Source organism: Cervus elaphus, chromosome 11, assembly GCF_910594005.1.
Source record: "Cervus elaphus chromosome 11, mCerEla1.1, whole genome shotgun sequence".
Taxonomy (NCBI): domain Eukaryota; kingdom Metazoa; phylum Chordata; class Mammalia; order Artiodactyla; family Cervidae; genus Cervus; species Cervus elaphus.
In genome coordinates, this window is record NC_057825.1 from 27,298,587 (window position 1) to 27,315,634 (window position 17,048).

Below are 17,048 nucleotides of genomic sequence, written 5' to 3' on the forward strand. Positions count from 1 at the left end.
TCACTCAATCAGAAATTTAGAATCTGAATGTGTGAGGTCTAAAGTTTTAAAGAAAATAAACAAGGAAATAAATGAGAAAAATTTAAAGAAAATAACTGGAAATCAGTAATTTCCAGTAACCTGAGGAAAATAAGTGGTTGGGTTCCAAATAAGCAAGTGCTGATTCTGAACTTCAGTGACTTTTTTTCTGATAAATGATGAAGAAATGTCAAATAATAAAACCCTACAAACCAAATCAAATTTTTAACCAGTTTTTTGTTTTTTTTTTTCATATCTAACTCCAGTCAAGAGAAAAGAGAATATAAGCCAAGAGAAAATAAAGTTACTGAAGCATTTTTCTAGTATTTGATTTTCTGGGTAGACTGGCTTTAAACTCTCCCAAGGTCTATGGACTTTGCTTTTTTTTAAAATAAGTTTTAAAATACATTTATAAAACAAGTTTTCTTAAGAGGAATTTTTCTATATTTTAATGCAATTTTATAAATTCTTTAAAAGACATTTCCAACAAATAGAAAGATAAGTCATATTGGAAAATGTGAATCATCCCAGAAAGGGACTTTTTGTTTACTTTCTAATTTCATTTCCGTTTAATATTCATTCACCTGCAGCCCAGATTCTTCAAGTATTTGGCCAGATAGTATTTATGAACTACAAATGAGGCAATTACGTCTTCTGCTTTATGAGATCACGTAAACTCAACAACAACAAAAAAAACCCACAAAAAATAAAACTCTTTGAAGGCTAACGATGGTGATGGCATCTGAGAAAGTCATAGTAGTTATGACTTAGTAGTTCTGACCCTCCTCTGGGGACACTGGGCACACATACTCTTTTCTCTCAATTAGGGCCATTTCCATCCCAGAACCATTTTTCCATAGCAATAATAAACTAGTTTGGGAGATCCCCACATGCAGGATCTGAATTTTTGAAAGCCAAAACTTCAACAATAAGACACACACACACACACACAAATGTAGGTGAGACATGGCTGACTCTGGCTTGTTTTCCCTTCAAATTCTTCCCAGTTCATGAAAGCTTCATCACAGCCTAATCGTTCCCTGGCAGCACCCAAATAAAACAGATTTTTTAAAAGTCTTCTATTTACTAAGTGCTTTTCGTCAGTTTTTCACCTCTCTAACCACCCCCATTCCACTCAGAATTTATTATTCAGAGTTTGAACAGTGCTTGGCTTATATTGAGTATCAGTAAATGTTGATGATGGTGAACATTACTGTCATTATCCAGAGACAGAAAACTATGCTTGATATTTAAACCTTAACTACCTTATCGATGATTACTAGAGAAAAAAAAATGTAAGTTGAATTCTTTCAAATGGCTCTCATGAAAGATGTTTATTGTTAGGCCCAAATATTATGTCTCGCTAGCCTAGCTTTATAAAATAAAAGAGCTTTACTCTCAAAGCAAATGCCATGGGGAGAAAATGAGGAGGCAACTATTGTAGATTTAAAAACACAGAGACTTAACAACAGAACGTAGTGTTAACTTGATTGACTCCAGATCCCAGAAATAAAAATCTACACAAGACATTTTGGAAACAATTGGGGAATTCAAATATGGGCTGGGCATGGATGGTATTATAGAATTATTAGTTTTATTAGGTATTATAACAGTGTTGTGGCTATAAAGAAGGCTGTCTCTATTCTTAGACAATGCACACTGGAATATTTAAGGGTAAAGTATGGTGATATCTGCAACTTATTTTCAAACAGTTCAGCAAAAAGTTATATATTTAAATACAGAGAATAAACAAATGTGACACAATGCCAACAACTGGTGAATCTCAGTGAAAAGTTTAACAGTGTTTATTGTACCATACTTCCAATTTTCTGCGGAGGTAAAAATTTTTAAATAAAAAGTTGGGAATAAAAAATAGCAAAACAGTTTTCCTGAAGAAAATACCACACATTTCTTCAGATATTTTACTGTAATAAGATACAATTGTACATTCTTATTAATTATTTACACTTTATAAAAGCATACCTACTCAACATAGTTACTCAACCTAAAATCAATTACGTCAAGTACAGCATGTAACTTTCAGTACTGACGCATGAATCTCTTTATCTTAAATATAAATCAAAATAGTTTAACACCAGCTTTCAGTTAAGAGACAAGGAGATGCCAGCCATTAGGATCATGAGTTAAAATTTTCAATAATTTCTTCTTTGCTTTTCTTCTTTGTCTAGAATAGTCTGTTTTAAGCTCAAAACAGCATCTTGAAATCCAGGATTTAAGTCTAATACTTTCTTGAAATCCTCCAAAGCATCATCAAAGTATCCTGTACAAGAACCCACAGGGATGAGAGGCGAGGAATGAAAAAGAGAAAAAAAAAGCTGAGTATTTCTATATATTATTCATAGTAAAGTTTGGATACACATACTCCTGCTTTTATATTTACAAGCTTTCAACCACTCCTACTAAAGGAATTTTTTTTCCTCTTGATAACGATATACTGATGTGTGTACCATAGTAACTTTGCACACCCTTATAGAACAATATACTTAAAATTAGTTATGGGCTACCTACGAGGATTTAACAGGTAAACACCTTAAATCAACACAAACTTTCAATAAAATATTCCCTATTTAATGCAATTACAGTAATATTAAGAAACAGGAAATGAATATTCTTTTTAATGCTTTAAATGAGAAACAGTCCTCACAGTCCCCAGAGTCCCAAAATCTAAAATCCCTTTACTACATATTGTCTCAAGTGGGCTTCCCTGGTAGCTCAGCTGGTAAAGAATCCACACTGCGATGCAGGAGACCCCAGTTCGATTCCTGGGTCGGGAAGAGCCCCTGGAGACGGGATAGGCTACCCACTCCAGTATTCTTGGGCTTCCCTGGTGGCTCAGCTGGTAAAGAATCTGCCTGCAATGAGGGAGAAACCTGGGTTCGATCCCTGGGTTGGGAAGATCCCCTGGAGGAGGGCATGGCAACCCACTCCAGTGTTCTTGCCTGGAGAATCCGATGGACAGAGGAGCCTGGCGGGCTGCAGTCCATGGGGGTCCCAAAGAGTTGGACACAAAGAGTCGGGACACGACTGGGCAACTCAGCACAGGCGCAGCATGAGTGCCTCCAAAGCTTTTAACTCAGAAGAGCTGCAGAGTGGCTCGGGAGCATTACCCTCATTTCACAGCTGGGCACGCACAGGCGCCAAGTAAGGCGATGACTCTCACTCTGGTGCCCGGGTGCAATTCCCACCCCAGTGCCCCGCTGAGGTCTCTAATACCCACTGAAAGCCTAAAATAAATTCAGGTACACTGCCTTTGCTCCTGGCTCTAAAACTAAATTTCACCTAAGTTTCACACTGGATGATGACTACATCCATTTTACAATATTTGAGAGCTCTGAATTCACAGAATCCTGTCAAGGACAAAAGAGGGAAGAAAGAAATTCTTACCCAGCCTGTACAATATCAAGCCTCTGTTGTAATACGGAACTTCAAAACTGGGTTGGACTTCTATAGCAGATGTGTAGTCGTCCATGGCTTCGTAAAAATCAACCCTGAAGTACTTGATTTGCCCCCTGTTGTTAAACGCAGTAGCCAAATCCTCAGGGCTGCATTTGCTTTAAACAAAAAGTCCACATTAAAAACACAGTGTTACCCCTCGTTTCCACTTTCACTCTCTTTTGGGTATTGTCAAACTTCACAGCCTATAACGCGCAGCATCGGCACTGCAAAACCAAGCGGAAGAAACAGAGTGCAAGGAAATAAGTCATGGAGTCAGTTTCTGTTTAAACCCGCTGTCTACTTCTGCGGGGTTGTTTAGCACTACAATGTCAATCTAAAAAGCGCCTTCATTTTACTGTGTGGTCAAAGCTCCTGTTCATCATCACCTTGTTTTGCTGAATGTAATATTAAAATGATTGTTTAAAGCACATGCCAGTGGGGCAACGAAGACAACTCAGAATCAAACCGAGCAAGGGGAGAAAGCCAGCCCAAAGTCCAAGTTCGCTATGGACATGTCGTAAAATGATATCCTCAAATTTTCAAACGATCTTCAAACAGTGAGATCTGAAATCATTTTCCACCAGTAAAGAAAGAGAAGTCAGCCCTGAGTGAAAATCCAAGATACTGATCCCCAGGAGTGCTGTCTGAGGATGACCTGCCCTCCCTCCAGCCTCAGCAGACATCCTCCGGAGGCCAGACCGGCTTCCTGATAGAAAGACATCACGGCTCAGGTCCGCACTGGGACTCCTGTGCGTAGAACTGGCTCTGCATCTGAGGTTCCGGAGGCTGCCCGAGGAGCCGTGAGCAAGCAGCCTTTCCTGTGAGGGGTTAGACATCCAGGCAGCTCTGACCAACCGCCAGCTCAACAGGACACATCCCCACACAGCCCCACACACTACTTGTAGAAGGGCAAACCATCTACACAGAGAACTTCAATGGGCTCTGCAGAAAAATTCTGTTTTCCTTTCTTTTTTGCAAAGGGGACTTTCAAGTTTGAACCAAACAGGGAAGGCGCAGGCTAAATTCATGTCAGTCTTCATTAAGCTCCACAGCATAAAATCTAGGTCTCAGAAAATATTTGTGACTGCAGTCAGTGTTACGAAAAGTTACTTCTCTCAACATCTTAATCCTTGCGATCTCAGGCACTGTAACTACTGCTGCCAGGAGGGGTACTCACAGCCTAGGGGGTCTTCTTCAAGTTGAAGTTTCCTACCAGTGGAGAGGCATCACTGCAGCTTAGAAAACATGTTTCTGTGAACTAGGACTGACAGACTGGGTACACAGACACTTCAGGATGCCACAAGCACCACTGTGAAATCCTAGAGAACAAGGGGGCACTCCAGTCACCGAGCTCTGTTATGACACTAGCTGAACTGCTGCCCAGTAAAGAGTTTTAAGTAAAATGCAGCCTCGGGACTCAGTAAGGTTTTAGTCATTAAATTTCTAAGCTTCAAAACTTTGTTATAGATGTCTTATTATCAGAGGATCATCAGATATTTGATTTAGAATTAGACCTCATTATAACAAATTCTAAAAGCTTATTCTCCATATGGAAATTGTTTCATATTTGAAAGACATGGGCTAACAGTTAAAGCCAAATTTTTTTAACATTGAGATTTTTGTAATGATAGTGTTTATTTTAATGGAATATAACCAAGTTACCTAATCCAAACGTAGATTTTTTTTTTTTTTTTTGCACTTGCTAACTTTAGCAAAGAAAAAATATTTGGAAATAAAGTTGATGGCTAAGGTTGCACTTTTGGATATTAAAAGAAAATGTTATAAACCATTCAGAGCGGCAGGCATGCAAAGATTGAGAATACTGTTTCAAAATGATTCAGTGACTCATTATTTAAAAATAAACGAACTCTAAAAAATATATTTTAAGAAGAAAGTTGAAAATGATAGAATTCTGTTTAACCAGGAGCTCCTAGAAGAATTTCAAAACTATAAGAAAATGTGAAGGTTCATGCAGGCATGCTGAGCAATCTTCTTCTAAACCATTGCAGATTTTCTTTCTTATGCTGGTAAGAGGCATAAATTACATTTGTCGCACAACAAATCTGTGCTCTCAGGCTGAGATGCACCAGTAACGATAACAATAGAGCAGTAACAAGACTATGCTTATTGCTGATAAATCCTTTTTGAAACTTACTAGATAAGTTTAAAAAATATAGCAAACTTTTAAATATAACAAAAAAAAGGAAGCAGACTCATAGAGAACAAACTAGTGGTTACCGGTGGACAGACAGAAGGGGGAAGGGAAAACAAGGAGAGGGGACTAAGAGGTATAAAACATTGGGTATAAAATAAGCTACAAAGGTATACTGTACAACACAGGAATATAGACTGTATTTTATAATAACTATAAATGAAGTATAATCTTTAAAAACTGCAAATCACTATACTGTACACCTGTAACATATTATACTGGAGAAGGAACTGGCAACCCACTCCAGTATTCTTGCCTGGAGAATCCAACCGACAGAGGACCTGGCAGCCTACGGTCCACGGGGTTACAAAGAGTCAAACATGACTAAAGCAACTTAGCACAGTCCAGCTAACATATTGTATAGCAGCAACTATACTTCAATGAAAATTTAAAAATAAAAAAGTGTTTTAACCTACTAGATAAGTCTATTCTTCCAGCTTGAAACAAGAATAGAAAACTAAATTTTCTGTTTATTACTTTTGGGGGGAAGGTGTGGTATCATCTTATTACTTGTTCAAAACTATTAACTATTATTCTGGTGTATTATTGAAATGAAAAAGCCACTTAATTTTTCTGATTTAGTTCCATGTGAGTTTAACAAACAGGAGAAGAATCTTGAGCCTCATACACAAAATACAAGCTGGCATCTGGTCAAAAAAAATCAAATCCCTGAAGGGAGAGGTGGGTGACAGGGCAGACAACTCAAACTGTCTAGAAAAACACTGCTCATTATCCCCTTTCTGTTCTTTCTTTTCTCCTTCTGGACCACTAACAACAAGAACTGTTAACAAGAACAACAAAGGCAATCTTGGAATACAACAAATGCTTTGCATTCAGGAGTAAATATAAGATGCTTTAGGAGAGTAGGTATTAGCAGGTGAGGTTGAGACAAGCTGAGAGCTGGGACTTAGGACCATTTGCTGCAGTGTTTGCACCTAGACAAATGTCTTCTCCAGCAACAAAACACAAAAACTCTAAGGAACTAAAAATAATTGAGTGCATTTGCAGTTGGAGCCAGTTATGGACAAGTAGATACAAACCAAACAAAATCCCAACTGCCACTTCTTAAGTGCTGGAATAAAAGCAGGGTGCCAGGAGCAGAAACAGGGTACTTCACATGTCCCCTGCATTCAAAACCTTAGTCCAAAGAAGTGGGCAAACCACCTGAGCCACCCCACCAGCCTTTGAGATCCCTGGACACAACCCCAACTTCACCCCTTGCTCCGAACAAGCAAGGGAAACTTACTTGTTTTCACTCTGCCCTGCTGCAGCAGAGACGTCAATAAAGCTTGCCTGAATTCCTTGTCTGGCCTCTCGTCAATTTCTCTTGTTTAGGGACGGCCAGGAACCCTGGTCAGTATCAGGGTTGCTAATATCACAAAAAGAAAGACATTACATGCTCTCTGACAGAAGTACACAACACCTATAACAGTATTCTCACTGTAATTTTGGATCTGAATTCGATCAAACCTCAAGACTTAACTACCAGCTCACAAGCGATGCACAAGACAGAGGACTCTGTTAAATGACATGGGGGCGGGGGGTGAATCCAGAAGATCCAAAATATGGGAAACTCTCAGGACACAGGACTGGATATCCTTTGGTGAGGATATCCTCCTCATCAAATAAACTGCAAGGGGAGAAAATGAAGGGGAGCCTTAAAGGCTGAGAGACTTGATGTGCATCCTAACTTGAACCAACCGCGAAAACACCAACCAGCCAAACAAACAAAACAACTTCTATTGATCAAACAGGAAAATTCCAAATAATGACATTGGAATAATGATGTTAGGAATAATGATACTGTGGTTGCATCTTTTTAAATCCTTTAACGCCTAGAAATGTATTGAGACATCCCTGGGCGAATAACCTGATCCCCTAGGTGAAGTGACAATGCTTAAGCCCAGGGATGGTCACCTGGAGGTTCATTATACTATTTCCACATATTTACATTTCTTTTCACACGTGAAAACCCAGAGCACGGTTGGAGTCGCGACGCTGTGAGCTCACGTGGCACCCGCGCGGCACCTCGCCCTCACCAGGTCTTGTTAAAACGACAGGTGGGAAAAGCCCTATCCGCTCTAAGACTCCTGGTCAGAGTTAACATGGAGTCGGGACACCGTTCTCGGAGTCCCGGAGCAACGTGCGGACGCCTGCGCTCCGAGCACGCTCCTTGGCCACCTTTCCGTGAAGAACAAATGTCCGCCCGCTAGGCGGGTGAGCGCCAGATGCCGAGTAAAGCGGAGACCTTGCCGCTCCCCTTCTGGAGACCCCGCTGTCCCCACTTCTCGCGATAGTTACCTCCCGCGAGCTGCTCCCTCCGAGGCTGCACAGGCGCACTGGCGAATGTAAGCGGAGTACAGCGCCTCGGCCTCCGCGTATTCACCTTTCTTGAAATGAGCCTGGGCTAGTGCTAGGGCTGCGGGACTTTCCTGCCCTTGCTGCCCGTCCATGGCGGCCGGAGTCCTAGCTTTCCCTGTGGAACCGGGGGTTGATTTCTGAGCGATTAGAGGCGACAACCCACAGCCACTTCTGCACCTTGGAATTTAGCTTCGTAAAAATCCTCGGCCCTAGCAGCCGGGGAATTTTGTGTCCTCCGAGGAACCGTCGTCTCGCGAGATCGGTGACGCTCTTGGCGGAAGGCTCAGGTGCTTCAGGAAAGCTTGAGCAGACGGAGCCTTGGCAAGTGCGCTTCTGCTGTAGGTGCTGGTCCCACTTGCCTGATCTCCAGAAAAGCAGTAGCTCGGTAGTCCCAAACTGGTTTCTAAGGCCGTGGTCAGATGGTGGAATGAGCTTGTCCTTCATTACAGCGAATGGGGGGGGGGGGGGGGGGGGGGCGGTGTACATACACACACACACTGTACATGTATATTTCCAGAATATACAGAGAATCTCTAAACTTCAGTTTTTCCAGAGTGGGTGTACTACTTTGCATTTCCACCAGCAATGCATTGGCCTTTCACTTACTCCGTATCTTCACCAACATTTGTCAGTTTCGATCCTAGCTATTATAGTGTGTGTGTAGAGATACCTCCGTTTTCCTCTAAATTTTACTAAAATTGTGAATAGAATAACCAAATAAATGAGTAGATAAAGTAGTAACTCTTAAGTGTTTTAATGTCTTTTAATTTTAGAGAAATCTTAAGAACGAGATTATGAAGAAAATTTACAGAACACAGTTTGTTAGTTTCACCCCCGTTTTTTCTTATTCTAAATTCAATTAAAAGATAATGCCTTTTTTAAAAAAAAAGTTATTAAAACTATTTTTACTTTTTAATCTATACTCTTTATGTACTTTTGAAGTTTTCTACCATGAACATGCTAGTTTTATACTCAAAAACCATTAAGTGTCCTTTTTTTTTTAATGAACTGAGAAAATGGTAAGAATAAACAGTAGGGGGCAACATAAAATTGCTATTTTCAGTTTAGAAGCACAGTAGTAATACTTTGGAGCTATAACATCAAATTAGGAACTTTTGATTTTTCATTAAAGGTCTGGTAACAATTTCTCCCCCATTTCTAAATGTGGACTCTAGATGACCTCTTAAGGAGTTATTGGCTGCAACCACCAGTCATCAGACATTTGCCTAAGTTGTTTTCCTCTTGGTAGCAAAGGTGATAACTGTACACCTTTCTTTGTACCTCCTGTCTCTTTCTCCCTTTATCCTCTCTGGAGCCCAATGCCCATCATCCCAACCCCCACCAAAATACTTAAGTCAAAAGAAGACAAATTATCATGTTATCATAAATTACAGGTAAAACAGGATAAATACAATTTTACCTCAGCATTTATTTTTATATTTTTCACTGAATGCCACATAAAAATCTAAGATCTCAGCTCTTAGAATACAAAAAGGTAATTGCAAATTATATATTAGCAGAAACATGTGTATATATAATTAGCATTTGGGCATGACAGCAGGACATAGTGCTCTGTTACTTCCTGTATAGCTTCGTCAGTCAGGCCCATTGTCTCAGTACCGTGGCCTACCCGGCTACTCGAAACTTAACCTAAGGTTCAGGCCAGATTTTGTGATAAAAAGAAGCACTACTTAAAGGGAGTCAGTTTGTGTTTATTACAAAAAGAAGACATTCATTATAATGCCTCATTCTGTCTATACAAAGTCCCTCCACATATTTGTTATATAGGACAATTTTGCTTCTCTTTGCCCCTTTCATCAGAGGAGAGTTATCTGGAAATTTCCTTCATGTTAAATATTTAAAACCAATTGAGTCAATTCATACTGGGAGTCTTCTTCTAGCACCATTTTCAAGCAGGACAAAGATCTGTCTGTCCCCAAGACATTATGACAGATCACTAAAACATTCACAGATATAAATCCCAAACAGTCCTAAGCTCTTAAAACAGGTATATCTGTCAATATATATATATGAATATGAGGCATGTGGGTATATGTATGTGTATAAGTATATATAAACACATACACACATATATATATATGAATTATGTGTACAAGGTAGGAGAGGTTGTTTTTAAAGGTTTTGGTTTCTGTGTTAAACAGACCAAGAAGTAGTGACAATAACTCAGAATCTGTCTGAAATAACTAGTTGGAGGGAAAATTTGAGGGCTCAGATAGCAAGGAATTAGTGGTAAATGAGAAGGCTCCAAAAGAAACTTCCCAAAAGAAATGTTAGGAAAAGTCTGAGGAATCAACAGCTGATTTGGAATTGAAGCAAATGGGAATGTAATCAACAAGTCACAGGAAGGACTGGAGAACGACAATCTAACTTAAGAGTTCTCAGCCGATTTCTGGGATGAGAAAGGGAAAAAAGAGATATTCAGGCATTTGGACCAAGGACCAAAAATCACAACTCTGAACATGCAGTCCTGAAGGAATCCTTAAACCTACATCTCTGAAAATTTCTCTCTCATTAATGAAGTATACCTTCATTCCTGAAAATAGAAAATCTTGTGGGAAGATGTAGTTACCTTCAACAGGAGATAGATCCTCTAGGGCCAATGTCTTTGTCAGGATGATATTTTCTTTTTTTTTTAACCTAGGGACGATTTGCTTTTTAAAAAAAATTTTATTCTGTGTTATAGTTGATTAGCAATGTTCTGTTAGTTTCAGTTGTACAGCAAAGTGATCTGTTATACATATTACATTTGTTCTTTTTTTAAATTCTTTTCTCCATTTAGGGCTTCCCTTGTGGCTCAGCTGTAAAGAATCCGCCTGCAATGCAGGAGACCTGGGTTCAATCCCCGAGTTAGGAAGGTCCCCTGGAGAAGGGAAAAGCTACCCACTCCAGTATTCTGGCCTGGAGAATTCCATGGTCTGTATAGACCATGGGGTCACAAAGAGATGGACCCAACTGAGTGACTTTCACTTTTCCCCATTTAGATATAGAATATTAAGCAAGAGTTTCCTGTGCTATACATAGGTCCTTGTTGGTTATCTGTTTTAAATATAGCAGTGTGTACCTATCAATCTCAAACTTCCAATCTATCTCTCACCTCCCCCACTCTTCCCCCGGATAACCATGTTTGTTCTCTAAGTCTATGAGTTTGTTTTATAAGTAAGTTCATTTGTATCATTTTTCTAGATTCTACATATAAGCAATATCATATGATATTTGTCCTTCTAGGATGTTATTTTCTGATTTGAGGGGAATACTATATTCTGTCATAGAAGAAAACAAATGAGATTGATGAAACACACTATGTTAAAATAAGATAAGTCAGAAACTTATGAGACATGTTATACAAAGTAAATACAGCATATTTGTGTGACTATACCTAATATTGGGCTTCCCAGGTGGCTCAGATGACAAAGAATCTGCCTGCAATGCGGGAGACATGGGTTCGATCCCTGGGTTGGGAAGATCCCCTGGAGGAAGACATGGCAACGCACTCCAGTATTCTTGCCTGGAGAATCCCCATGGACAGAAGAGCCTGGCGGGTTACAGTCCATGGGGTCACAAAGAGTCAGACACGACTAAGCGACTAAGCACAGCACAGCACACCTAATATTGATGAAGATACAAAAGGTAACCAAGGCAGTAAGTATTCATGGCACAGTGGGTATGCAGGAGGCTTAGGACATGCTCAGTATGTGTGAGGTCTTGATTCAGTGACCCACTGATGACACTTGTCCTCTACCCAGGAAATACAACTGAATCCATGACTGCTCCGCAGTCTCAGAGGCACCTACAGCTGGGACCAGGGAAACCTGCCTGCTCCTTAGAGCAAGTGTGCCTCACTGGCCTCAGGCACATTCCACTTGATTGAGTCCCCCAGTCTCAACTGTGGTCCTCTTCCTGGCCACACCATTAGGGGGAAGCTGGTGAGGAAGAGAGAGAGTAAGAACATAGAACAGTACATAACTCAGGAATCGGGAACTGGAATCCGTGTGCCTGACCAGCATCCTTCACTAACAGTGTTAATCTCTCCCATCACTCTCTCCTTGTTCCTCACTGTGCACGTTAAGTTGATTCAGTAAACCATGTGACTTAAGCATCGTTTTTTGGTGTGTAATCCTTTGTGCTCCATGACCTCTGGAATGACTTGCCTGGTAGTGTATTTGGAGGCTTTTTGGAGTTACCATTTTATCAAGGTAACTTTCCACAAGGCACATAAACACAGAGACTTAGAAGACTTCTGGTCTTGTTTTAACTAGGCACAGCAACCCACTATCTACGTGAACTCATTTAAGCTCCAAACCTCTCCTCATAGCTCACTATTCTCTATCTGCTACAGGCCTAACTTGTCTCTAAAGGACCAAAAACATAATACATTTGGATTAACTAACCTAAGTACGGAAGCTGCAACAACAATGTTGTATATTTCTCTTTATTGCCTCTACTAAATGTCAGTCAAACTTCAGCAAATAATCTTGATAAAATAGTGCTAAAGTCTGGTTTGCAGCCACATAATAAAAAGATGTAAGTTCATGGGAAATAGAGAACATTATTAGCTATATAAAATAGATAAGAAATTATGCATGACTGATTACAGTTTTTCTTTTTAAAATTAATGACTAAATCAAAACAGGTACTTATTGAGAATCACTCCCCAAACCCAAGAGTTGTTTAGATAAAAGGTCCAGCTTGGTGACAATGTTTCAACTAAAACTATAACTACAAACTGGATGTTTTCTATAAATTTACATCATCATTAATGGAGTCAAGTGTTCTGCACAATATTATGAAGAGTACATGCCAACTGTCATCTCTTAGATGAAACTAAGAAAGTGGGTAAAAAGGAACAGATAGCAAAAATAAGCTATTAGGGTTTCCCTGATGGTCCAGTGGTTAAGAATCTGTCCTGCAATTCAGGGGACACCAATTTGATCCCTGGTCCAGGAAGATCCCACATGCTGCGGAGCAACTAAACCTGTGTACCGAGCCTGCATTCTGGAGGCCGTGAGCCACAACTACTGGGCCCACATGCAGCAACCACTGAAGCCTGCGAGCCCTAGCGCCTGCGCTCTGCAACCAAAGAAGCCACCGCAATGAGAAGCCTGCGCACCACAACTAGAGAGTAGCCCCCACTTTCTGCAACTAGAGAAAGCTTGGATGCAGCAACGATGACCCAGCGCAGCTATGAAAATAAAAAATAAATTTTTAACGAGCTATCAGAAACTATTTAAATTGTAAAAAAAAAAAAAAAGAGGCTTTAAATGTTATTTTATCACTTCTGAAAGTAAAATAGAGAACACTTTCAATGCTTATTTAATTAAACACAACTAGAAATAGAGCTCATTTCAGTATTACAATTGTTTAATCTCCCTCTGGGCTTTCCAGGTGCTGCTGGTGATAAAGAATCCGCCTGCCAGTGCAGAAGACATGGGTTCAATCCCTGGGTCGGGAAGATCCCTTGGAAGAGGGCATGGCAACCCACTCCAGTATTTGTGCCTGGAGAATCCCATGGACAGAGGAGCCTGGCAGGCTATACAGTCCATGGGGTCACAAACAGCCAGGCACAGCTGAGTGACTGAGCATGCACACCCACAACCTCCTAAGACAGGTTATGTCAATTCCCTAAACTCAACTTTGCTCCACTCTCACGCTTCCCCATCCCTCTCCATCAAAAATGTTTAATGAATTAGTAACCTTGACACTGTGAGAAATTTTTTTTCTTATTTGGAATATTTCCATAGTATCATAAAAACCACCAACCATAATATAGTCAATTTCTATATCTTTTATATGAAAATCAGCATTGTTACTTCATAGTTTTGTTTTTACACAAAATTATATATATATGTACATAACATGTCTGTGTGTAGATGTTACTGGGTTTTGTTTCTCTTCCCTTCCTGATCTCTGTCTTGTACAGAGGTCAGCTGCAGTCCTTCCAGCTTCCAGAGCATCGCCTTATAAGACTACTGCTCTTCCAGACCCCTGTCTCACTTCCCATACCATTAGGGATACTAGAGTAGACATCTGTGGTACACCCTGCCCTTCCTCGTGGACCCTGGGATTGTTCTAGGAATGGGCACTGATCCCAGCCTGGCCATTTAGCAATTTTTTCCCCCTTCATTTCAAACTTGAATTGAGAGTGGTAGTCCCTTCCTAATGGTGGAGATAGTAAGATGCTATATTTCCTGATATATGAAGAAAGCCAGTCTGGTTTTTTCACATCTCACAGCTTCATATTTATTTTACCCTTTATGAAAATCCAAAAGAACAGCCTAGCAGAGTTGCCCCACCACATGCAGGTGACCTTCTCTTTACTCATTCTGTCTCAATTGTGGATTTCTCAACAGCGGACCCAAAGTTCAGAAGACAGCGAGGCATAAGCAGTTTCTGTCATATATATATATATACATATTTGTATAAAAATACAACTCTGAAATGATGCTGCTTTTTACATAAACTGTATGGAATCAACCTTATTATATAAACTCTCCCGGTATACGCAGTTGGTCAGTTCTTCATCCCACTGCACTATGGCATAAGGGACAGAAGTTGTAGTTATTTATTTCCTGAGCCAGGGCACAATGCTTACACACACTGCACATCCAGAATTGATATTCAGTAATTGGGCTTCCTGTGGCAACACACGTTGGCAGTTTCCCTTCCCCTCTGTAAAAATAAGAGGAGAAAGAATTACACTTTAAAATGTCTAATCACTTAAAACCTTATTTATTACACTAAAAAAAAAAAACCTGATGAATGGAAAACATTTCAAGGTAAATTTCAAATAAAAACTTTTCTTGCAATGAGAAATCATTAATATACTATTAAGACTAAAGGAAATAGGCTTTGAGTATAATGTTAAGGTGGCTTGTTGTCTAGTCGCTCAGTGGTGTCAGAATCTTTGTGACCCCATGATCTGTAGTCCACCACGTTCCTCTTGTCTGTGGGATTTTCCAAGCAAGAATACTAGAATGGGTTGCCATTTCTTTTCTCCCGGGTATCTTCCCAGCCCAGGAAGTGAACCCCCATTTCCTGCACTGCAGGTGGATTCTTTACTGCTGAGCCACCAGGGAGTTAAGGTATGAGAGTTTAAAATTTAGTGATTTCATCATTATACTATACTATTTAGATATAAAAATCTATATAAAAATGACATCTACTAATTACAACTGGCCCTACCCTTCAAGAAGGCCGTCCAATTCGGATTTTCTGTTATCTTTCGGAGTATGTTTGGTGAAGATTTCTAGAGCAAGATCTTCATATTGCTGCTTCTGTTCCGAACTGAGGGTCTCTAAAGATTCGAGTTTAATAAAAGCTTTTGAACAAGTACCAAAAGCTCTACTGGCACAAGCACAGAGTGCTAACAGAGAGTAGATCTCAACTGCAGGGATGATGTCTTCATAGTCTCTCAGGTGAAGAGCTAGGAAAGAGAAGACAGTTTGGATTGTGTAAAGCAATCACGCCATCATGAACATGCATGGGGAAGAATGTTAGGCTGGCTCAGTTTAACCTACATGAATGTCAGCAAAGTTAATGAAAACAATGGTAGGTGGTCAGAAAACTAGTAGGGGAAGTAGACTACATGACCACCAAATTCTGTAACACCAGCCAACAGCTCAGGGCCTATAAAAATTACCACCACCAAATGATTGCACATGGCTGCACCACTTAGAAATATACCAAAAATTATTGGTGTCAAAATACACTGCAGATATAAATATATATAAACATATTATTATTATTATTGTATAATTATAATTTTTATATGTTTTATATTTATAACAAAACCCACTGGAAAAAAAAAATAATAAAAAAAAAAAAACAAAACTTTATATGTTCCATATAAATATGTTAGAAATTTCTGTGGATTCTCAAAACAGTATCATGTTTCTTTTTGTTTAAAAAAACAAAAGCAAAGTATGAAATCATATGTTTTCTCTTTGTGTTTCTTTGAACAGATTACTGCTTTTCAGTCTGTCTTATTGAAAAAATAGAACTTTGAGAAAAAAGGAAGTGAAACTGAGTCTCTAAGTTATCAGCTCAGATAATTTATTTTGATTACCACATCTTATCTTCACAGGCTGCAGGGCATGGCCAAAAGAAAAAAGTGTTACTGAAGTTAATATAAGAGTAACTTGAAGGAGTTTGCCCTTCGTATTCAATTTATGACTTTTTAGACATGTTGCATATATGAGTTACTACACCCACCTGTCTTCAGTGCGGTGTCAACATAGCCCGCATAGAGCTGTCTTTGCGCCAGTATAAAGAAGTGATAAGCCTCAGCCCCTCTCCAAGCATTATCAGTGAAACGACTACTTGTCGACAGAACTTCTTCTTCCAGCAAACCAGCCAAAGCAGAAGTGGCCTACAAATAAAGCAGACCCACATCTGCCCTCAGCACAAACCTAACAACAGTCCTTCCAATAGAGATGATTTCTGAAACTGTTATACATTAAAATATCTAGGGAAGGAGACTTCCCTGGTGGTCCAGGGGAAAACAGCCCGTGCTCCCAATGCAGGGGGCCCAGGTTTGATCCCTGGTAGAGGAACTAAGATCTCACATACCACAACTAAGTCCACAAATCCTAACTACTGAGCCTGTGCACTGCACCACAATGAGGACCCAGCATAGCCAAAGTAAATAATAATAATAAATTAGCATATTTCATCATTACAGAACTGTCACCACAGACTTCTCTATTATAATTCATGCTTTATTAAACTGACATGATCAAACTTTTTCTTCAGTTTTACTGAAGTATAATCAACAAATCAAATTGTAAGAAATTTAAAGTGTAGATTGTGGTGATTTTATATACGAATATATTGTGAAAGGATTCTCTTCCCCAAGGAATAATCAAAATTTTAAATAGAATCGATTAAACTTTATGTTAATACAACGCTCACTTACAATTTAAAAAATACACATATTTCTATGGAAGCTTTTAAAACTCACTGATTAAAAAGGATTTACCAAGAA

At 39.5% G+C, this 17,048-nt stretch overlaps 2 protein-coding genes and 1 long non-coding RNA gene across 6 annotated transcripts in view; 1 reads left to right on the forward strand and 2 right to left on the reverse strand.

Annotated features, from left to right (window-relative positions):
- Positions 1-1,805: 1,805 nt before the first annotated feature.
- TTC32 (tetratricopeptide repeat domain 32) lies at positions 1,806-8,379 on the reverse strand. 2 transcript variants are annotated; one of them, XM_043917215.1, is made up of 3 exons: positions 7,988-8,379; positions 3,424-3,590; positions 1,806-2,299 (listed from the first exon to the last, which is right to left on the reverse strand). In XM_043917215.1, the coding sequence occupies exons 1-3, from the start codon at positions 8,137-8,139 to the stop codon at positions 2,172-2,174; spliced, it is 447 nt and encodes a 148-aa protein (XP_043773150.1). In that variant the 5' UTR covers positions 8,140-8,379; the 3' UTR covers positions 1,806-2,171. The 2 variants fall into 2 exon arrangements, with proteins under 2 accessions (XP_043773150.1, XP_043773151.1); XM_043917216.1 differs by lacking the exon at positions 7,988-8,379 and adding an exon at positions 7,726-7,930.
- A 3,170-nt stretch (positions 8,380-11,549) lies between these two features.
- Positions 11,550-13,403, forward strand: LOC122703165. The gene is made up of 2 exons (XR_006343408.1): positions 11,550-11,695; positions 12,983-13,403. It is a non-coding gene; the product is annotated as an uncharacterized LOC122703165 (long non-coding RNA).
- Positions 13,404-14,279: 876 nt separating this feature from the next.
- WDR35 (WD repeat domain 35) overlaps positions 14,280-17,048 on the reverse strand; it is a 51,857-nt gene continuing 49,088 nt past the window's right edge. For all 3 annotated transcript variants that reach the window (XM_043917212.1, XM_043917211.1, XM_043917213.1), the window contains 3 exons: positions 16,277-16,433; positions 15,248-15,488; positions 14,280-14,734 (listed from right to left, as the gene is read on the reverse strand). In XM_043917212.1, coding sequence (XP_043773147.1) covers positions 14,584-14,734; positions 15,248-15,488; positions 16,277-16,433 — 549 coding nt within the window. In that variant the 3' untranslated portion in view covers positions 14,280-14,583. The remainder of the gene's footprint in view (positions 14,735-15,247; positions 15,489-16,276; positions 16,434-17,048) is intronic.

Coding starts and splice junctions, on each gene's coding strand:
- TTC32 (XM_043917215.1), bottom strand. CDS start 8,139: ATGGACGGGCAGCAAGGGCAGGAAAGTCCCGCAGCCCTAGCACTAGCC. Junction 3,591..7,987: donor GAGGGAGCAGCTCGCGGGAG/GTAACTATCGCG, acceptor TTTTGTTTAAAG/CAAATGCAGCCCTGAGGATT. Junction 2,300..3,423: donor CTTGATATTGTACAGGCTGG/GTAAGAATTTCT, acceptor GTTCTTGTACAG/GATACTTTGATGATGCTTTG.